This window comes from Podarcis muralis, chromosome 4, assembly GCF_964188315.1.
Source record: "Podarcis muralis chromosome 4, rPodMur119.hap1.1, whole genome shotgun sequence".
NCBI classification, from domain to species: Eukaryota; Metazoa; Chordata; class Lepidosauria; order Squamata; family Lacertidae; genus Podarcis; species Podarcis muralis.
In genome coordinates, this window is record NC_135658.1 from 47,669,140 (window position 1) to 47,692,283 (window position 23,144).

General features: G+C 39.9%; 1 protein-coding gene across 2 annotated transcripts in view; it reads right to left on the reverse strand.

Annotated features, from left to right (window-relative positions):
• Nucleotides 1-4,158: 4,158 nt before the first annotated feature.
• SAMSN1 (SAM domain, SH3 domain and nuclear localization signals 1) overlaps nt 4,159-23,144 on the reverse strand; it is a 48,113-nt gene continuing 29,127 nt past the window's right edge. For both annotated transcript variants that reach the window (XM_028726937.2, XM_028726936.2), the window contains exons 4-8: nt 22,793-22,931; nt 17,041-17,192; nt 13,882-14,088; nt 11,220-11,370; nt 4,159-5,905 (exon numbers count right to left, since the gene is read on the reverse strand). In XM_028726937.2, coding sequence (XP_028582770.2) covers nt 5,706-5,905; nt 11,220-11,370; nt 13,882-14,088; nt 17,041-17,192; nt 22,793-22,931 — 849 coding nt within the window. In that variant the 3' untranslated portion in view covers nt 4,159-5,705. The remainder of the gene's footprint in view (nt 5,906-11,219; nt 11,371-13,881; nt 14,089-17,040; nt 17,193-22,792; nt 22,932-23,144) is intronic.

Here is a 23,144-nt window from a genome sequence, read left to right on the forward strand (position 1 = left end):
GCTATAGTACTTTGCCCTGTCAAGAAGAATGGAGAGCAATGTCAAGCTGCGAGGTTTGAACTCTGAAATTATATTGGTCCAATTTGTCTGAATGGGTCTTGCAGTGCATTGATTTAACTGAACTTTCCCTTAACTCCAGAGTTCCCCAGAGCTTGTGATTTGTCTTGGAATAACCCCCAATAGTTTATATTTTTAAAACTCCGGTTACGTATTTGTAGGAATTCATTAAGGTCTGTGCCCTCATCTGTCCTTTGCTGGCCACTTGGAAGTACTTCAAAATTATATTGAGGCTTTTGGGACTCCTAACTCCTTGTAATCCAGAATATGTGATTTATTAAAAAAAAGATGCCAACTGCCACATTGAATTATATTTGTTTTCAGAAATATCAGATCAGCAACTAAAATACTTTTAAAACAAACAAAAGAAACCAAGCACTGACCTGAATTAGTTTCACTGATTTCTTTGAAAATGATTCTGTGTCAGGGTTTATATAAGACATTGCAGGTATTTGTAAAAACATGCTGATTTTGAAGTCTTGCTGTCATGCTTATTTTTACATAGCTAAGCCAACCCATCTGGATATTCTTTTACAGAGGCTTTCTCTGTAGTAAACCAGTTTTGTATTGCACTGTTTTAATGGATTTTCAATTGTATTTCTGTATTTTATTGTCTTATAAATCACTTTGGGACTTTTTTCGGGTACATGACGTGTTATGTAAGTTTAAGATACGAAAACTTAATAATAAACATTTGGTGATCTTCTAACACATATAAAAATGTAACTCCCTAGTCATTTTAATAACAGAAAAAGAGCCCTGCAGGAGAAGATCAAAGACTCATCTAGTCCAGCATCTTGTTCTCACACGGGCCAACCAGATGCCTGTGAGAAACCTGTAAATGGGACATGATCACAGAAGCACTCTTCTCACTTGTGATTTGCAGCAATACTGTCTCCAACAGTGGAAGTAGAACATATCCATCATGACTAGTAGTCACCAATAGACCCATTCTTGATCAAGTTGTCTGTCCCCCTTTAGAGCCATCCAAGTTGGTAGCTGCCGCTGCATCTTGTCATAGTGAATTCCATAAAGGTAAAGGGACCCCTGACCATTAGGTCCAGCCGTGGCCGACTCTGGGGTTGCGGCGCTCATCTTGCTTTACTGGCCGAGGGAGCCGGCGTACAGCTTCCAGGTCATGTGGCCAGCAGGACTAAGCCGCTTCTGGCGAACCAGAGCAGCGCATGGAAACACCTTTTACCTTCCCACCAGAGCGGTACCTATTTATCTACTTGCACTTTGACGTGCTTTCGAACTGCTAGGTTGGCAGGAGCAGGGACCGAGCAACTGGAGCTCACCCCATCACGGGGATTCGAACTGCCGACCTTCTGATCAGCAAGTCCTAGGCTCTGTGGTTTAACCCACAGCGCCACCCGCATCCAGTGAATTCCATAGTTTAGTATATGCACTGTACCAAACCGTTCAGGGAGGCTACATTGATAGAAAAGGCACTTCACTTCAGAAGTTTTTTCCTTCACCTGGGAGGGGCCAGAGGAACCTTGTGACTTCTGGGATGGGGAGGTAAATGTACATCCCACAGACCCACTTTGTATCCACATTGACCCTTCATTCAGAAAATGAGCAAAGAGGTCTTGAGTTATGTTAGAACATTTTCAAGGCTAGACTAGCGTGCCAAGTATTGGAAAAGATGACTTGGGTTGACTTCACTGAATTAAAAAATGACTGTATGAACTGACTCTATCTAATACTATCCCAGATAATAAATTTTGTACCCACCAAAGGAAGATTGGAAGTGGGTTGCCAGGTCACCATTACTTTGGCCATGGCAAGGGCACACCAGATGCTGAAAGAAGTCATGTGTTTCTTGAACAATATAAAATAAAATTCTGTGGTTCACTGTAGGGGAAAAAACATTTCGAAACTGCTGATCTAAAGAAACAAAGATTCAGCAGAAAAGCGAATGATGACACAGCAGTCAGACCAAATGCTCTTTCAAATTACCTGCCTTTACAGTTTCCCTTTTTCCCCTTTTTCCCTTTTCTTTTTTGGCGAGGATAGGGTTCTGTACCTTCCCAGACCAATACTCCTGACTTCAACCAATTGCTTTTGCTTCAATTATTTCTAAACCACTGATGGGCCTTTCAATTAGTGCTGCTTGCATAATTCCACACAAGGGCTTCCAAAGCTGCCCATTACATGGCAAATATTCCTCCTGATTAAGCAAAGGAAGCACTTGATTGACTTTTGCTATAAATGCTGACATTCTGAGGCCAAAGATAAAACCCATTTACAATCTTGAAAGCATTGGGGCTATCTTTAGGAAAGATTTCAACTTCAAGAGAGGTGTTGGCATTGTCTTGGATTAATGTGCATGTCTTAAAGTCTTTGCATGCCAACACACTGCGGACCTCTGCTTTCCTGACATGGTTATATGGTGTGCCAGATAATGAAATCTTACATTAAAGTTGCAGAAAAGTGCACCCAGTAGATGCCAAAGACTTTGTGTGTTTCAGAATGATCTATAACATGAAACATGGAGTATTCTGGGAGAAAAGTGTTTTCAACTTCTTTGTGTACCAAGCGGCACAGAATGGGAAAAAAAAAAGGTTCTCTGCTGGGTTTATTTTAGTATAAGCACGTTAACTAGAATTGAAGTTAATTGACCTTTATATAATGGTTACACAGGACAGTACTTACGCTGTGCACATAGAGAGCAAGTTTATTTGAAAAGCAAATTGCATTAATTGACATTCATTGTGCAGCTTTCTGTTGTTTATTGCTAGCCGCTCATGTGAATAGTTTGTTGACGGTATAGATAGGACAAACATTTGTTTCTGATAAATAGGATTTTCAGTTGAGTAGGTTTTAATTGGATGAGTAGTACCTAGGCTTTTGTTTGAAATTATAAGGTACTGTACAGTGTGGAGCTAATCAATTCATGTAGAATTTTAAATGCTGAACATAACTTTTGAGAACTGCTGGCTTTTAATATCAAAACTCTTTGTCACTTCCACAACAATAAAGCACTTTTCTTCCCCTGTTCATTTTAAAGCTTTGGGTACTGGTGCTATTTGCACAAGCTAAGTTTTCCTGGTTTAGACTATAATTATTTCAAGGTTTTTATTTATTTTATATATTGCATTTATATCCCACCTTTTTTCTCTAAGGAGCTGAAGGTGGCAAACATGGTTCTCTCCTTCCTTATTTAATCTGCATCACAACCCTGTGAAGGTTAGTGACCTTCATGGCCATGAATCATGTTCTCCCAGGTCCTAGTCTGATAATGGCTTTCTACCCACATCCTTTAAGTCTGTTTTCCAATACCTGTCTGGCTCCACCAAAATATTGCAAGCGGCTGGAGTAGACAGTGTACAGCAGGGGATGGTCAGTGACCAGGGCATTGGGGTATTGGGGAAAAGTGGATTTTGCTAACCACTAGTTCCAGTGGTGGAGTGTGTTTCCATGCTGCCTGGGGCAGCTGTGTGTGCCCACACATGTTTGCACACACATGCCAGGGGCAGGGTGGAGAACAAACGGAGCCCATCACTCATACTCAGCCCTCGCTGCCACTGGAGTGACACCAGCCCCAAGCTGAATGGCAGTTGTGCCCTTCTCGCACCACCCTCCCCAGATCTGAGCCTTGCGAGGCTGCTTGGGTAGGGCTGTGCAGGGATGCCACAACTGCACCCTTCGATCACAGCAGGCGTAAGCAAATTCAGCCCTCCAGATGTTTTCGGACTACACCTTCCATCACCCTTAGCTAACAGGACCAGTGGTCAAGGATGGTAGGAGTTGTAGTCCTAAAACACCTGGAGGGTCGAGTTTGCCTATGCCTGGATCACAGCCTCTGTTCCTTGCCTGCTGTGCACCTGAAAATATTGTGAGTAACTTGTGCAGTCCCATATCTCACATCCTGCTCTAATACAGAATTCACTTTTGGGGGTCTTAGCTTGGAAGTTAGCACCTTGTTAGCCAGGTTCTACTTCTTTCAGGTAATACTAACCAGGTATTAATTCTTTATTATGGGTGGCAGTCAACTACATTTTACTCAAATTAGACCCATTGAGATCAATGGACTTAATGTGGACATGTTCATTAAATTCAGTGGTTCTACTCCGAGTACAAAATTAGTTGCATATCACCCTTGGTTATTGCTTTAATATTTGGAAACTTGCAATCATGTACATGGGGCAATTCACACTAGTTCTTCCAAACGGAGTTGGTTGCAAAGACAACAGTTGTGTGAAAGGCATCTGCATACTTCTACCACAAATTGGTTCCAGGCTTCCAAATATAAGAGAACCACAGAAAAGAACATATTCCATGCCAACATGGAAGCACCTGATAAAGTCTGAACCTGCCAGCTTCTGGCAGGTTCATTAGCGGAGTCCACTAGTGGGCCTCTGGAGTCCAGAATGGATTCCAGAAGTTGCAGTGGGGAGTTGATCTTCTACAGACTGATGAACAATATAGGTTCACTGAACCATTTTTACATCAGAATACCATATTTTTCACCCATCTTTAGTAGGTTTTGCTTTCCACCTTACAAATTAAATAAATTCCAATTTGTAATTAAAACTATATATTTTTAAAATGGGAGTTATATTGTGAAGTGTGAGCTTCTATGTTGATATGTTGTTATAATATGGAACATGTTGCTACGGTATATGTTGTCTATGTTGTTATAATACAGAATAAAATGTTCTGAAAAATATTTAGTATAAATAATAGGGGTAGAAATATAAACGTTAACAATTAAATGGACTCAGTGATATTGGTTTATTTTTCAAGGAGAGTACTTTTAAGAAGAGAATGGAAAAAACTTCATTGCAAGATACATGCAGACATGATAGTTCTCTGAGGGATGGACAATGTTATATACTCATTTTTCAACCTGTAATTGACTGTTCACTAATAAATAGAAATTTCTGAATGTTTATGTTTATATTAAGCACACTGAAGAAGGGTTTGAAATAGAGAATTAAGAAAAAGAAAATCACTTGCTTCTAATAACTCTCCTTTCACTTGTTTACAAAGAAAACAACAAAAGGAATAAGTAAACCCTTTATAAAAAGGAGCACAGTGTATTTGGAAGACACTACCCAGTGCGATTATAGTCTAATTTCTATATATATTAACATTCCTTTACTTTATGACAATATAAATCGTTTTAAGTGATGATTAGAGTTAACTCTGCATTGCATTGTTGAAATTAGGGCAAGAAAAATTCATATTTAAATATTTGCCTGGCTACATTTTAATCACAGTGGCGTTTTGGTGGTGGTGGTGGAGGAACTATAATTAGATACAAAGGATAAGATAACTTGCAAAATAGCAATTACATACACTATTTACAATATTTTGATTTTTTTTTTTTTTTTTTTTGGAAATGAACAATCTTGGAACTATAAACCATTATCTAGTTACTCTCACATGATAGAAAAGCAGTTTACTGTACAAATAATGTATAAAAATGCAATTGCTCAAACATATAGAAGATTCAACAGACTTATCTGTTCTTGCAGTTTTTTAAAAGATGGAAATCAAATGGCTTGTCCAGTCTTAATGTTCATTGATAATGCATGGTACTGTCAATTATTGCATGCCCAGACTAACAGATCAGTTCCATGCATTTGCTGAAGTGGCAAATTCATTGTGAGTCACTATGCTGGAAATGCGAGCCGTTTTCAGTTTGATTCAGTGATGGTGATTGCCCGCACCATGTCAGGCAGGTTCTCTGTATCCAGGTCTTCTTTGCTGTTATCTGAATTTTCTGGTGAGATGTAGCAACCAGAGTCTCTTGGACAGTCATTTAACTGTGACTTGTTAAAGCTGAGGTCAGGGCTTAAGGTCTGTGGCACTTGCTCTGCTTCTTGGTCTTGTTCATCTGTAAAATTGAAACAATATGCTATAAAAATCCCTTTGAGTAAAAGATTGATAGTTATGTGGCTGCTTTGGTTCGACCTGCAGGAAGGGCACCAGACAACTTACAAGCCAATTTCCATTCATATCACAGAAAGCCAGTGTAGGGTAGCAGAATTGGGGAGGCCTGGATGCAAATCCCAATTCAACCATGGAGTTCACTGGGTGACCTTGGCTCCTGTCACTATCTTTCAGCATATTGCAAGGACAACATAAGTTGAACTCTGCTCATAACCCTGAACTCTGGGGAAGGAAGGTGGGATTTAAAATGTCAAAAATAAATCATAACCAAAAACGGCACGCTTTCATAGCACCCTAATCCTATAGGAAGAATCGTATGTGAAAACCAGTGTTGCACGTGCTTCCCCAAAAGATGGGGAAAAAATCACTGTTCTAGGAACAGCAGGGGGCACAATCTACTATTGGGGAAAGAGAAACGGAGGGCTGATTTCTTCCACCAAATTTATTTATTCATTTCTATGTCACAGACCTATTCAAAAATGGAGTGTATGAATCTCAAAACTAAAAAAACATGACAAATAGAATCAAAGCAAAATACAAAATGGAAGGAAACAGAAGTGCAGAATGACTCGTCCTACAAGGAAGTTATAAAAAGTAGATAATTTTCACAATAAATAATCAATTTATAAGTTGTTGCCTAAAAAAACACCTCATTACAGATGGCAACCAGTTTGATTTCAAACTTAAATTTCATTACGGAGAGAGTTCTACAACACCAGTGCCACTACACTAAATTCCCAATTCCTCATTGAGGGCAGTCAAACACTGCCAAGCCCTGTCAGATGTGCCTCAGTGGCAGAATGCAAAGAACCTGCAGAGGTATAAGGAGTAAGGTGATCTTTTAAGAACACTGGCCACATTTCTTTTGGGGCTTTATATACTAATAGTATAATAGCAATGACTAACCTAGATAGCATCTTAAAAAGCAGAAACACCACCTTGCCGACAAAGGTCCGTACAGTTAAAACTATGGTTTTCCCAGTAGTGATGTATGGAAGTGAGAGCTGGATCATAAAGAAGGCTGATTGCTGAAGAATTTATGTTTTTGAATTATGGTGCTGGAGGAGACTCTTAAGAGTCCCATGGACTGCAAGAAGATCAAACCTCTCCATTCTGAAGGAAATCAGCCCTGAGTGCTCACTGGAAGGACAGATCCTGAAGCTGAGGCTCCAATAGTTTGGCCACCTCATGAGAAGACTCCCTGGAAAAGACCCTGATGTTGGGAAAGATGGAGGGCACAAGGAGAAGGGGACGACAGAGGACGAGATGGTTGGACAGTGTTCTTGAAGCTACCAGCATGAGTTTGACCAAACTGCGGGAGGCAGTGGAAGACAGGAGTGCCTGGCGTGCTCTGGTCCATGGGGTCACAAAGAGTCGGACATGACTAAACGACTAAACAACAACAATACTAATAGTAAGACCTTGAAGATAGTTCAGTAGTATACTGGCAGCCAGTGCAACTCCTTCAACACAGGTGTTTATATAGGTGTCCGTAGCCTATGCCTGAGAAAAACATGGCTGCAGAATTGAAAGCAGGTTGCAGCTTCTGAATGAGCCTCATGGGTAGCTCAACAGATAATGCATTGCAATAGTCTGTCCTTAAGTTTACCAATGGTAGAACCACTAGAACCCAAACACCTTACTCCAAAAGATCAGCTTTGGATCAACCTATGCAGCAGCTAAATTAATCCTTTGCCCTATATGGAAGGAGGAAATGCCAGCACTGTAGCACCTATGGGCCAGAAAAGCCCATTAGGAAGAGGTGTAAGTGAGCTGCCTCTGCTCCATGCAAACTGTCCTATCAAGGGGTTGTTGGCCAAATGTGGAGGAGACTCCTCCCAGTCCCAGTAGGAGTGCATCAGCTGTCCCTTCAGGCCACTCCTGGGACCCTAACTAAGCTGAGACCTTGCTATACCAAAGGACTACAACTCCAAAGACCAGAAAGTTGAAGCATATGCCAATCTTCAATCTTCTAATTTCAAAAGTAGCAAGCTTGCTTCGTGACTCAATGCACAAGTTTTGATTTGAAGCATTGTACCACTTAAAGCAGATGCTGGTTTTAATCTGTTAAATATTAGTTAAAGGCCCAGGATAGAATTTTTTTTTAAGGGCTACTATTAAATGTTGCAGAATCAGCGGAACATGCTATCTTATCAGCTACTAGAAGTCATGTAATTTTCCTAAAGCATAGCAGTTTCATAAAAGATAAATGGCTTTCAGTCAGAGTTGTCTAAGATAGGGTTAGCACAGTCTATGATATGCATCATTTTGACATGTATAGTCTGATACTACTTTAGTCTGTAGGATTAGGCTATGGATATTGAAGAAATATAAGGCTGATGCATACACACTGACAAGAGCTATGCTATAAATATTCATTATCTCCATTTTTGCCCTTGTTTTGCCCCTGGAACCTGCCTTTGCAAATGTACAGGTGTCTAGATCACTGCAATGGAAGTTGTGACAATATGGCTTGCTTCATAAAGAAAATGGCAGTTGAAAGGATCTTTGTTTGGAGAATAATTGTTGTATGCATGAGTTTGACATCTCCTGGTGAAGCTCTAGATATGTCCTTCAGTTGAACCGCAGGTCCATTTAGAACTGATCGTCAGATCCAAATAGAGATATGTGCTAGTTCTGCTGGGATACAACCCACACTCTGTAGATGAGTGATTGCATGCTTAGTTTTTTACTCAAGTATAAAGACTCCTAGACACATAATCTAGCATATAAGGGAGATGGATTCTAGCATAGTGATATGCTAGTTTTCTATGTGCAGAAAATCCAGGCATGTAGTCCATGGGCCACCTGCGCTCTTAGAATTCCAAGAGTTGTGCCCTGAAATTATTTCAGTGGTGAGTCACAACAATCATTTTGATTCCTCATTGTGAATACTGTGCAGGTGATGGGTTTAAAATGTAAAGGGCTCTTATTACCCAAAACACAATTGTTATAAAGACACTGGATGATGTTCTAGTTGCTATATTCTTGGGGTCAGTTCAGTTCTCGAGAAAGTGGTCTGAGGGCTGGAAGTTCATTTCATCATACAATTCAATCCGCTTTATTGGTAATAAAACTCTTAACAATAAAGTAGACATCTTTTAGCTATAAGAACAGCTGCAGAGTTGCTCAGGTGGTGTGAAGTCATCAGTTGTGGGGAGCTCGATTGAATTTGCTATGGCTTCACATGGAAGGGATTCACAATGGATTTTTAGCAGTACAAATCCTGTTCACAAGATCAGGGTCAGTCTTCTTTGGACTTTATTTTAGGAAAAATAAAGTTATTGTTGATGTAATTTATTTCCTGTAGAGTCAAACTAATGGAAGGCCAATTGTCTAAATTTTGGGAAACTGAAAAAACTCACATGTCATATTAGGCCTACATGTGAGTCAGCCATCTAAACCTTCAAAAGAGGAGCCGTAGTGCTATGGATCTTTGTTAAAGGAAGACAAGCTTTTTATTTTAAGTGGAATTTTCCCATACAGTCTCAACAAAAGATCATTTCTATTTGTAGGTGATGCTTATATTTTTGTCACTTTAGTGTAATTTCTGTGGTCAGAATCTAGATTCTCTTGTACAATTGGGTAATTATGCATCTCACTTCTAAGCAGTACAGATAATCAATTTTAATTAGGAAATCATTTATAGTAGACAGAGTCATGCCTATTTAAGAAAAAAATATTGACCTTGGAAAGTTGATTTCAGATGCAATATTTAGTTACAACAACGATGTCCAGCTTTTTCAACCCAATTTTCCACTCGGGTTGACTTAAACACAATGGTATTGCCAAGGTCATGCAGAATTAGTTACTCTGCTAAGAGTTAACCCCAGGATCATGTTGGCTGCCGTTCTTTCATTATAATTACTTGACTGGATGACCTAATATATCCCATTGCATACTTTTGCAGGTTTTTCTTATCTTCCGCATTACCAATCTACACTGGGAGGAAACGCTACTCTTCTATAGGAAAGATCAATTTGCCATTGAGACCCGCTTCAAGTTTCTTTATTAAAGTGTTCCTTATACATGCATTAAGCTAAGTGCAGAATGTCTTGCTAAGAGCTTCTTTATAACTATGAGTCAGATAGTGGGCCCTGCAGTCCTATGGCCTCTGCAAGAGCATCAAAGGGCCTTTTGGAAGCATTAGATCTCCCTCTCTAAGGGTAGAGGGAGTTACTTCAGAGATTCCTCCATCTGACATCATGAAGACATACATGGTCCTGGCCCGATGGAGCTCCTACCTCTGTTTAACCAAAAAGGTGCTCAGGTGGTTCAACTGCACACTTTCTAGCTTGATCAATTACTGACAGTTCAACCCCTATTAGTTGGGAGTTTTCCTACTCTCTCCTTATACAGCTAGAACTCAGGGTCATCCCATGAAGCTGAGTGTTGGCAGACTGGAAGTATCTTTTAAAGGCACACCTATGGTAGCCCATTAGACCAGGGGTAGACAAGGGGATACCTTCCAGATGTTGCCAGAAAAAACTCCAGTTAGCCCTGACTATTGGCCAGGAGGGGATGCGGGTGGCGCTGTGGGTAAAACCTCAGCGCCTAGGACTTGCCGATCGCATGGTCGGCGGTTCAAATCCCCGTGGTGGGGTGTGCTCCCATCGTTCGGTCCCAGCTCCTGCCCACCTAGCAGTTCAAAAGCACCCTTAAGTGCAAGTAGATAAATAGGTACCGCTTTCTAGCGGGAAGGTAAATGGCATTTCCGTGTGCTGCGCTGGTGCAGGCTCGCCAGAGCAGCTTCGTCACGCTGGCCACGTGACCTGGAAGTGTCCTCGGACAGCGCTGGCCCCTGGCCTCTTAAGCGAGATGGGCGTGCAACCCCAGAGTCGGACACGGCTGGCCCGTACGGGCAGGGGTACCTTTACCTTTGCCTATTGGCCAGGAGAAGGGGACGACAGAGGACGAGATGGTTGGACAGTGTTCTTGAAACTACCAGCATGAGTTTGACTAAACTGCGGGAGACAGTGGAAGACAGAAGTGCCTGGCATGCTCTGGTCCATGGGGTCACGAAGAGTTGGACACGACTAAACAACAACAATAACAACATTGGCCATACTGGCTGGGGTTGATAAGAGCTGAAATTCAACCATGTTGGCTACTACTGTAGCCCCCCCATCACCATGTTGGCTACTACTGTAGATCCCACCATCACCATCACAGTCCCCCCCCCCCCCCGGGGTAGGGGACATGGAGGTTTACACATAAAAGTGACGATATATAATACCAAATGGAGACTTCAGACATACTTTCATAGTCTTGCAGATTCTCAATAGCCGACAGTAATCTTGTTCTGTCTTCTGGGTTTTCAATATTAAGTTCAATTAAATGGCTCTCTTTTAGATCTTTCAAATCTTCCAGAGTCTCATAGCCATTTAGTAAGAGGGTTGATGAGTAGTCCTGAAAAAAACAACATACTTCTGTTATTTTCTCCATTGACAGTTTTTCCTCTCTTGATTGTATTGCTGAAGAGAAAAGCAATTTTGTGTGTGTGTGTGTGTGTGTGTGTGTGTGTGTTTCAGGGGTGTGAACCCTGATTTGGCCCTGACCTGGCATTTCAGAAAACAGGCTGCCTTGTTCTGGTAGGGCACTTGGTTTCCCCCTGCTACATTCAGTAATGGGGCATTTTATTCCTTTTGACAAAATTGAATGACATTTGCAGGCATAGTAATCCCTCCAGAAGCTAAACTTGTTCCCTGATTAAACTTGTCAGTCACAAAGAACTCTCCCTCTTTGGGCCCACTCTGGTGTTTTCCGTATATGCTTCAGTGGCCCCCAGTTTGGTTCGGAGCACTCCAGAGAGATCCTGCTTCAGCTTGGATAAGTCCAGAATCTTTCTGAAGCTCCTGAGCCTCAGTTCTACTCAGGATTCATCTGAAGATTTTATGCACCTTTCCTTACAACTGCTTCACTTTGGCAAGATTATTCCCAAGTTTTTTTAGAAATGCACTCAGAACTTTATATGTTTTTCTTTATTTATACACCTACAGTTTCAGTGAAAGGTTTCAACAAGCAGGCTGGGGCAAACCTAACCCTTTGAAGACCTTTTCTCCTACTTTACAATTGATTTACATTCCTCTTTAATGCAGTTTTCAAACAAATCATTGCTGAATATTATATAAAGAAAAATTTATATCTAGTTTGTAGGAGGAAATCATTATGTCACCAGTATAATTTATAAGTATTCCATTTCAAGCAGGACTGCAGTTTTTGCACACAACATAAAGTGCAGTAGCACAGGCATGTCTTTTATTTTGTGGCATGCTATATATTTATAGGCATACATTTCTGAAGACTGTCCATGTGAAAAAAAAAGCATTTATGTATCTTACTGTGCAAAGTTAAGAGGACTAATTAACAACAACAAAATGTGATTCTGAAGCATTAATAAAAATGCTGATTATATTGCTTTACATCAATGCTATAATATTTTTCTATGGTTTAATAAGTGGTGTCCAAACCTTTTTTGAAAGAGGGCCAGATTTGGTGAAGTGAAGGGCCATGGGGGCCAACCAAAGGGCCAGCCAAGGTTGTTGACCTTTTTTTAGGATTGAAGTTGAAGTTGTTGAGCTTCTTTTAGGATTGAAGTTGTTGAGGTTTTCTAAGGACATTTTATCCCGGGAAATAAACTGCCCCAGGGGCCGGATTAGACCCCGAAACAGACTTTGGACATGCCTAGTTAAAGAGACCAATACTATGGGTGGAAGTTTTATATATAGGAACTACATTGAAATCAGCTACAAACCATTCTCCAGTGATAACGAAAGTGGAGTGAAGGATATTAAGTATACAATTGGCAGGTTCATCGAAAGAATTGCTGCTTCAAGATAGGTTTATATCCTTGCTTATGGCTCAGATTTGGTTCCTGATGTCTACTTGTTGTCTCAGATCTGATGAATAATCATCTTAATTATATAAATATCAATTTGATTTTTTTAAATACAGAAGCTTTCTTAAGCACTGGAAGCTTGTATCACGTATTATTTTAGCAACCCTTACAACACTTTGTTCAGGAGGTTATTGTTATTTTCTCTGTATTACAGTCAAAGAAATAATACATCCCTCCATATAGGACTGTTGTAAAATGAGGAAGGATACTCTATGGTCCTCCAGTTGTTGTTCAAATCCCATCAACCCCAGTCAGCATAGCCAATGGTCGGAGATGGTGGTAATTTAGTCCAGTAACAACTGGAGAATCGTAGATTACCCCCAACAATTTTATAACCTGATCATTCATTTTAGACAATATATACCCTGCCTTTTCCTCTGAGGACAACCAAAGCAGCTATTTTAATAGATGTACGTGAAACACTTTGAATGCTGAGAAAATACAAGTGGTAAGATTATATACTATTGATTTTATGCATGTCATCAGATCTGGGTCACCTGGGAGCTTGGATCTAATTTCACAGAGTAACCCCCAAACTACATTGTCAGAGACATATTACTGTATATTGATGTTACCAAACATCAATATAAATCTGAGGAACTTTCCCATTCTGCAGATGTGCCACCTGTGACTCTAGTCTGCACAAGGAGTCAGTTGCACATGCATAACCCTAGTCAGATCATCAGTGACAGCATCAAGCAACCCTTTGGGAGGGGGAGCAGAGGATTTATTTAGTCTCCCCTTCAATACCTGATTGGCACTTATCTGATTATTGGCTATCTTATCTGATTATTATCTGGCCACACGCATGCAACCAACCTGGGTGATAATTTGATAGCTGCCTAATAAATGGAGCAATTTGACTCTAGAGGTCAAAGGAATTATCCATTTTAGCCAAAGTACACAACAAATCTTGCTTGTGGCTCCTAAGGTATGGCCTGAAGCTGCAAGTTTTGAGCTTGAGAATGATCATGATATGCAAAAAGAAGCTTTACCAAATAATTTTTTTGAGTTTTACCAACCTGGAGATGGAGTCGGTCCAAGAGTTCTTGAAGAGAATTAGGCTTGGCCCTTTTACTCCTCTTGTGTGGCTTTATTTTTCTAGGTACAGATTCCTCTTCTGTAATAAGATCTACGTAAATGAATTTGAAATTCCCCACCTTGTTGTTTAGTAGTCCCGTCCACATACCCATTGGGGTTTTACAGATGATATCAATGATATCTCCTTTCTGGAAGAAAAACAAAGAAACAAAATGTAACTCTGAAACTAGTACTGTACGTATTATTTGTGATACACAAGACTAGTCTGCCTCAGTTGATCAAAAGCAGACCAATGGGAAATCAGAGTTGGCTCAAATAGTGATGCACATTATCTAAAAAGAAAGGAGAGCTTATTTATCCATACTATCATTTAATGTGGAGAGCAAGCGTCCTGTTGTCCATATGATGTTCTTCTCTAAATTACTACCTTTCCCTCCCTCCCTCCAGATTTTCTCATACCCTCTGCATTTCAGAGTATCCCTAGTATGAGAAAATCCAGATTGAGAGAGGGTAAAGTGGGGGAAGGCTGTGACAGAGGAAAATATCATATGGACAACAGAGAATTAATGAAGGTACAGGAAGCTTAATATCCACATTACAGTATGGATGAGGACTTATAAAGAAGAACACCTAACCAAAATAGAAAATAGGATAGACAAAAATGGCCCAATCCATAGATTTAATTCCATATTGACAAGTGGAAACTGCAGTAACACAGCTGTTTCCCACACCATTTCAGAAAGGTCTGAAGAGAAGTAACAGACCAATTGCTATAATTATTAGGTTGATAATATAATTATTAGTACTGCCAACCTAGCAGTTTGAAAGCACACCAGTGCAAGTAGACAAATAGGTACCACTGTGGTGGGGAGGTAAACTCTGTTTCTGTTGCGCTCTGACACTTGTCATGGTGTCCTGTCATAATATGTCTATTGAAGTTAATGGTTCATTAATTAATTAACAGATTCATTAATTTCAGTGATGAAGACTTAGCTAAATACAATTCATTATTTCCAATGACAGTATCATTGACCCTGCACTCCCCCTCACATACTTACTTAAAATGTAACTCTAGCATTTGGTCTGTGCACTACTAATATGTCATTTACCCTTTTGCACTTCCCTCGTATATGAAGCATTATTATAAAAAATAAAGCAGGATTTTTTTAAAAAAATGAAAACTGTTTTGTTCAAACTCAAAACATGTTAATCCAAACACATATGTCAGGTAAATAGCAAAAATGAAAGAGCAGCATCAAAATATCCAGAAACACAGGAGCTAATCTTTCCAGACAGGTGCCAAGAAAAAGGACAAGCAGTTGTGCAACACATTTCACCAGCTTCTATATCACAATTTTAAGTTCTTTCCTGCTGCAGCTACCTGTGCCCCCCCCCCATCTGCTCTTCAGGGTTGGGGGACCCTCAGAAACAGAATGGATTGTGGTATGTGGGGCTGCTGCAGATGTAAAAGGAATTTCCACCTCCATGTGCAAGTGGAAATGATTTTCTGCTCTGGCAAGGCAGAATTTGAGCCATAGCACTTAAGTTAACACAATATGCGGCTTACCAAATATGACTTGATCCAAACACATCTGTTAGGCAAGTACTGTGTTCTGTTTCTGAAACATCTGCATTATGTTATTGTACTTTGGGAGCAGCCATTGGTTTTTGCTTTCAGCCACTTTAAAGAGAGCATATCACCGTTATGCTCCAGTAAATACTGACAACCTGGGCAGTCCCTCCTTTCTCCTGGGACTCAAATTATTACTTCAGAGTTCCCCTAGTAGCAAATCAGCACTTAATCATACCCCACATTGCTGGGAACATGGTCATGAGACATCATCTTGTCTCTGTTAATATGGAAAAGTGAAACAGCTCCCTCCCCACACGTCACACTCCACAGCCATAACTCAACTAGAACTACAGCAGAGTGTTAGGCAGCACAATGTGCAGTAAGGCTAGAAAAGACACCTGAAGATTATTATTAGTTACATCTTTTTCTTTGTGACACAAAAGCTTAAGGTACAAGTTTGATAAGAACATATCAAGAGACCCCCCAGAGCAGACCAAAGATCCATCTTCTCCAGGATCCAGCAAATGTCCCCCTTTGACTTTCTCTACACCATGTATATACTTCTCTCTCTCTATATATATTCTCCCCCTTTTCTAAAACAAAAGTCCCAAATGTTGTAACCTTTCCTCAAAGGGAAGTTGCTCCAGCCCCTCAGTCATTTCAGTTACAATATGCTTTTGGAGGGCGAGGTGACCAGAACTGTAGTCAGAATTTCAAGTGTGATCTCACCATAGATTTGTATGTTGTATGTTATGATGTCAGCAGGCTTATTTTCAATCCCTTTGCTAATGATCTCTAACATGGAGTCCACCTTTTTCACAATTGCTGCATGCTGAATTGACATTTACGTTGAGCTACCCGCCACAATTCCAAGATTGTAACCTTACTCAGTCTCTGCCAGTTCAGACCCTGTTAGCATATATGTGAAGTTAGGTTGGTTTGTTTTTCTCAAATGTGCATCACTTTACACTTTCTTATATTAAATCACATTTGCTATTTAAATGCCTATTCACCCAGTTTTGAGAAACTTTTTGTGATCCACCAATTTCCATTCTTCATCTTGTTTCTTGCAATCCTGATCAATTTGATATTATCAGCAAAGTTGGTCACTTTACCTCTCACTCTTAATTCCAGATATTTTATGACCAACTTAAAAACCACAAACTCCAGTCTAGTTACCTAGGGGACTCCACTTCTCACATCCCTCTATTGTGAGAACTGTCCACTTATTCCTATTATCCACTTTCCACTCCTTAAGCAGCTTAAGAGAACGTGTCCCTTTATCTCATGACTGCAAAGGTTACTCAGGAATTTTTAGTGAGGGATTATGTCAAAAGTTTTTTGAAAGCACACCAAATCAGCCCAATCTACATGCTCATTGAGACACTCAGTGGAAAGATTAGTTAGACACAAGCTAGCTTTGTGGAAACCAACCTAGTTCTTCATTGGCAATACTTGTTCTTCTATAAAAAAAATGATTTCTATATAATGCTGCCTGAACTGGGAGAGCCTTGCAGGTGGAAAGTGACTTCAGGAATAAAGCAAATGTAACAAATAGTTAACTCACCTTGATTTTGAGAGAGTCTGTGTCATAAGGACTAGGTGTGAAGTCTGTGTGTACTTTAGCTCTGCCACAGAAAGGTCCAGTGTAAGGAACTTCATCATCAAGCCTTAGGCTGTCCCTGTTGCTTGTCCCATCTGAGCAACTAGTAACCCCACCTGGAAGCAATAAGAATGGTCAACCTTTCACAGCATTTAAGATGGATACAACATGAAGCCAAAAGAGTTTGAAGATGAAATCATTTGAAAAATATAATACAGAAAAATCACAAGAGGTGTCCATGATCCACAAGTTTTGGTTTGGACTCCCAATTCAGCACTTTGGAAAACAGCCCACCTCCATCTGAGACACTTGGTAGGCTGTCTGAATTGGATTGGGCTTCACCTGAGACCACTTCATCCCACCTCAAATCACTATTTGAGGGAGTCTTTTTTTTAAAAACAAACAAACTATAACTTCCCCCCTTTTTTACAGAAGTGGATGGAATTTGAGGGCATACTTACTGTTAAGAATGAGTTTGTTGTTATTATTATTTCGTTTGCCATTAATTTGATTTTAATTTGATTTAATTAATTTTATAATGAATGTTTTTAGAATGTTGGACTATTTTCATTGTTGTTAGCCGCCCTGAGCCCAGCTTCGGCTGGGGAGGGCGGGATATAAATAAAATTTATTATTATTATTATTATTATTATTATTATTCGTTTATACCCTACCCTTTCCCCTAACAGGACTCAAGGTGACTTACAGATAAAACAAGAACCACTAAAGCATAGAAAAATAGATAATTAAAATACAATTTAACTTTGATAGAATCAAAGCTTGCTAAATTACAGTGAAATAGGGCATTGACTTTTGTGCTGGGCACCTTTAAAGTTTGTCTAACCAATCTTTATCCTTTAGAGGGTATAAATTATGCCAAATTTCAGAAGGATAGCTGCAGTGGCTTACCCACAAGGACAACTGTTGCAATTCGCAGGTGGGCAGCAAAAGAACACATAAGAGAGATGTTCATGAGTAAGAAACCTGCTACACTGCAGACAAATAAGTTTGACTTTGTGGGTGGGAAGAACTAAAATAGATACACGTTCAAAGTAAAAATAATTCCTTTTGATTACTAGCTTGACCAGTCAATCACAACAAGGCTCTCCATCCATCCTCTCCCCACCCTGGTACTTCCTCTCTCTTCCCTCATCACCCAATTTTGGTTATATTCCTCATATGGCAAGCTGTGAGACACTATTTCTGCTTTTAGTAGATGCATGTCTCTAGGATTTTTTTAAAATGTTTGGATTACCAAGGTGCTATGAGGTTATTTAGGGGTTCCCACTTCACCTGTGCCATCTCACAGAGATCCTGCTTGACTTCTGAGAAGACCCAATTCCTCCAAGGCACTCTGCTTAGGCTTGGCTTCATTTAAATCCACTCATCATTCCTATTAATCACTACTGTCAACTTTCTATGGAGTAGAAGCATTCCAGCCAAAAATAAGCTATGTACAGTTCTACTGAATTCAATCCACAGGATTTAGCAATGGATTGAATAGAATTATAGAATTGTAGAGTTGGAAGGGACCCTGGAGGTCATCTACTCCAATCACCTGCAATGCAGGAATCTTTTGCCTAGTGTGGGGCTCAAATCCCACAACCCTGAGGTTAAGAGCCTCTTGCTCTATTCTGTGTCTGTGGATGTGCAAATGTGGATCATGCCCCATGCAATTAATTAACATATGCTGCAGGGTAATACTTAATTGTGAGAAAGTGCTAAGAGATAGACTATTTGGTTCTCAAAATCCTGAAACAATGGAAATGCAATTAAAAGGGTCAAAATCTCCATCAATAGAGTGATGTGAAGACTAGAGCCTAGATTTTACTCAGGGCTCACTGAAATAAAATGGCCCCAAACTAATACTGTGTGTTTTTCATATACGATGTAGAATAATCATCTGCTGACTGTTACCTCTTTATTCAGACAAACAGGGATAACATTTTACAGGTGATGTCTTAGAATACGCAAAGTACAGAACTTCAAAAGAATTGCACACTGGAGAGGAAAAAGTTTTACTCTCAAGATTTCTGTCATTTTGTCATCTGAAGAAACCTGCATCAGCACATTTGAGCAAGCACAGAAATATTCCATTCAAATATGCTTTAGATAACAGCAGCATCTTGAATTCTCCCACGACAAAACAGATAATGGAACACAAAAATTGGTTCACTTGATGTGCTTGCTTAGCTATACATGGGGGAGGAATAAATACGGTTGCTAGGTCATGATAATTTAAAAGCGGCACTTCACCTTCAAAATGTTATGCAGTCATTGGGCGGTATTCACCTACATTTTACTCAGAGTAGAGGCATTTAAATTAATGAACATGACTAATTTATGTCCATTACTGTCAATAGAACTGCTCTGAGTAAAACTTAATTGAACGCCATCTTTAGTCTATGACTTCGCTCACCCTATGCTCCTCCTGCTGCAGCAAGCAGGACTTCTGGTTCTTTCTGACAGCTGGCTGGAGTTGAGGGTGGCCATTGGAAACAGGGGAGAAATAGAACTGTAGCTCTGTGGTGGAGCATCTGCTTTGCACCAGAAGGTCCCAGGTTCAATCCCTGGCATCTCCAGTTAGGGCTAGGAGAGAACTCTGCCTGAAATTCTAGAGAGCCTCTGACAGTCAGACAATACTGAACTAGATGGGGCAGTGGTCTGACTCAGTATAAAGTGGTTTCCTATGATCTGGTAGCTATGCCTTCATTCTTCTTTACAACATGATTGTACAGTGGTACCTCGAGTTACAAATGCTTCAGGTTACAGACTCCACTAACTCAGAAATAGTACCTTGGGTTAAGAACTTTGCCCTAGGATGAGAACAGAAATCGCATGGTGGTGCGGCAGCAGCAGCAGGAGGCCCCATTAGCTAAAGTGGTACCTCAGGTTAAGAACAGTTTCAGGTTAAGAACAGACCCTCCAGAATGAATTAAGTTCTTAACCCGAAGTACCACTGTAAAAGAAACCCAAGAGGCAACTTATATTCCATTTTCGGTCTCTCTCACATGCAAAAATTGTTAGAGAGTTTGTTCTTGCATAGATGGCTTGGAATGCAACATTCCATTTTCCGTATCACGTTGACATAGGAAAACTAGGGTTGAGGCCTAAACATAGTGACCACATTCCTAGAGGGACATAGCTTCTGTACTTTGAAGATCTCTGAGGGAAACAAAAGTTCCACAGGTACAGTTTGTCCCATCTGACTATACCACGTCTTAGCATTTGATATCTGGTAAAATACTACTTACCATGTGGCATGCCCCTACAGGAGAGATGAAGAAACTAAAATGATTGGGCCATCTTCACTTAGAAGAGAACTTTGTCCATAAAGTCCCACAATACATACCGTATTTTTTGCACCATAACACTCACTTTTTTCCTCCTAAAAAGTAAGGGGAAATGTCTGTGCGTGTTATGGAGGGAATGCCTACGGGTGGCATGCCTACGGATTTTCCTCCTCTAAAAACTATGTGCGTGTTATGGTTGGATGCATGTTATAGAGCAAAAAATACGGTATATAGGCATCTAAATGTCCATCTTTGTAATGGGCTTTTCTGCAGTGGCATCTTCATTTTAAACTTCCTCCCTCAAAAGGCCCACCATGTAGGCTCAGTTTTTATCTATAGACCAGATTTCCCCAAAGGTGGGTCTCCAGCTGTTTTTGGACTACAACTCCCATCATCCCTAGCTAGCAGGACCAGTGGTCAGGGATGATGGGAATTGTAGTCCAAAAACAGCTGGAGACCCACCTTGGGGAAACCCTTCTCTAGACCATCTTATTCCAGTGTACTTTGTTCATGTGAGCTGGCATTAACATAAGTATCTAAAATCTGATGGGCAACTTTTTAGTTTTGCGGCTGCAGGTTGTGTATGGGATGTGTTGTTTACATGTGTAATTTGAGTAGCTATCCATTTTATATTGGCTTTGCAGTTCTTTTACACAATGTTGTTAGCTGCTCCATGGACTTGTGTTTGGTGGGCATACAAACCCTTAAATAATAAAAAACCTAAGACAGCCTGACTATCCTGCATAGGAGAGATCAGGTTTGGGTAAGATAGGTTATCTGTATAAACTCACCATTGCAGTTAAGAGTTAGAAGTAGCACCTGCAGAATATTACCCTGCATTTAAGCACTTAAATGGACAAAAGCCATGTCGCTTTGGAAATATGGTTAACCTAGACCTAGGAAATGAAAATTGAATTGATATGTCAGTGAGCAATTCTGTTTTACAGTGGAGTGGTGTTTCAGCTCAAAAGACTAAAATAGGATCATTTAGTGTCATTAATCAATTCTATTAGACAGAATGACAATATAAAACCTTACATAAGTTCTCTGTGAAAGCATATGATAACAAAATCCCTATCAGTGCTTGCCATTCAAACACCGTTGCTCACCAGATACAAGTCTCATCCATAATTTTTATGTGTACTGTTGATCAGATGCAACACATCCTAGGACACACTTTTTACTGACATACACAAGATTCAGGGTGTGATCTTAAACTCACTTTCTAAGGACTAATCCCCACTGAATGGGAATTACATTTGAGTAAACTTCTATAAGCTTGTGCCGTTAACTTTTCCTACTTTTTGTTAAAAAAGGAAAATTTGGCCTCTTTTTAGTTTCATGTTCTATGCAGCATGTTAGATATCCCTTGCAATAGCAAGAACAGAGGACTTTATGAATGTGTTCTATTTTTAAAAAATACATAAATAAACAAAGGTAATACAAATATTTCTTCTGGAAAATTAGGCTCTCTCTAAATGAATTTTCACCAAAGACAAAGTCATCAATGATAAATAATATATTTTGTTCACAATATTTCACCTAAATGCATTGGTATTAAATAGCATGGATACTGATGTAGTTTAATGACAACTTATCTAACTAAATTCTAATCAAAAGTAGGCCCACCAAAATTAATGAACCTAAGTTAGTTGTGTACATTAATTAGAACAGTATAACTAACACTGGGTACATCTCTCAAAGAGTTGGTTGTGAGTCATTAAATCCCCAGCATAAATCTACCTAGGATTTGAACTCATTCAGTCATTTTGGCCAAACTAATACTAGTGAACCCCACATCTGTAATATGGGAATAAGAAGAGTGACCTATTTTATAGGACTGTTGTAAAAACTGAAATAACATATGTGAAGTTATTTGCATACTCTGCAGCACTATACAAACACTAAAATCTGGTATTACAATATAAATACCCTAGTATGTTAAATTATAAAATGTAAATAGTTTGGGAAAAGACAGTGGGTGGTATTTGATGGTACCTTTGCCTTATGAAGAAGTATGGGTCAGGATCAAAATCAAGCGCTCTGATGCTATGAGCAGAAGTGGCTTCCACTAAAGCAAAGCCATCACTAGATGCAACTCAGCCACGTTGAATTCTATTTGCTAATGGAAGCAGGGGTGATTTTCACCAGCTCTTGCTCTTATCTGTACCCACCTGTACCAAATCCTATACCATTCCCAGGGGCAACCCAACGCAAGGAGAAGATTTTGATGGGCTGCCAATAGAAAGGGAAGGCAGGAAAGCCCCATTCAATGCACGTGAAAGCAAGTTAAGAATTGCCATTGGCTGCAATTCAATTCAGACTTAGGTGAACTTAAGCCTACTGATGCTCTTATGTTCTTAAGATTGTTTCTAGCCATTCAAATATATATATTCTGCAGCATATCATTAACTGGCACTTACTTGATGAGCTCTGGCCACTGTTAAGACTATAGAGGCTGTCCATGGAGTCACTGGCCTTTAGAGAGGCCTTCTCAGTGCCTGACCCTCCACCAGGGTCACTGTTTCGATTAGAACAGGAATCATCTCTTCCTTCATCATTCTTTAGAGCAGAAGAGAGAGAGAAGATGGTAAGTATAAAGAAACATTACCCACGTATGCATTTGTGAAATAAAATATGTCCCCTTAAGGAAGCAGTATATCAAGGCCAAAAGATACCACACTATTTAGTTCATCATCTGCTGTACTTAAGCAGAACCAGTTCCACCAAGTCGTTCCAAATTCTTCTGGGAAATGTGGATGCGCTTAAAATAAA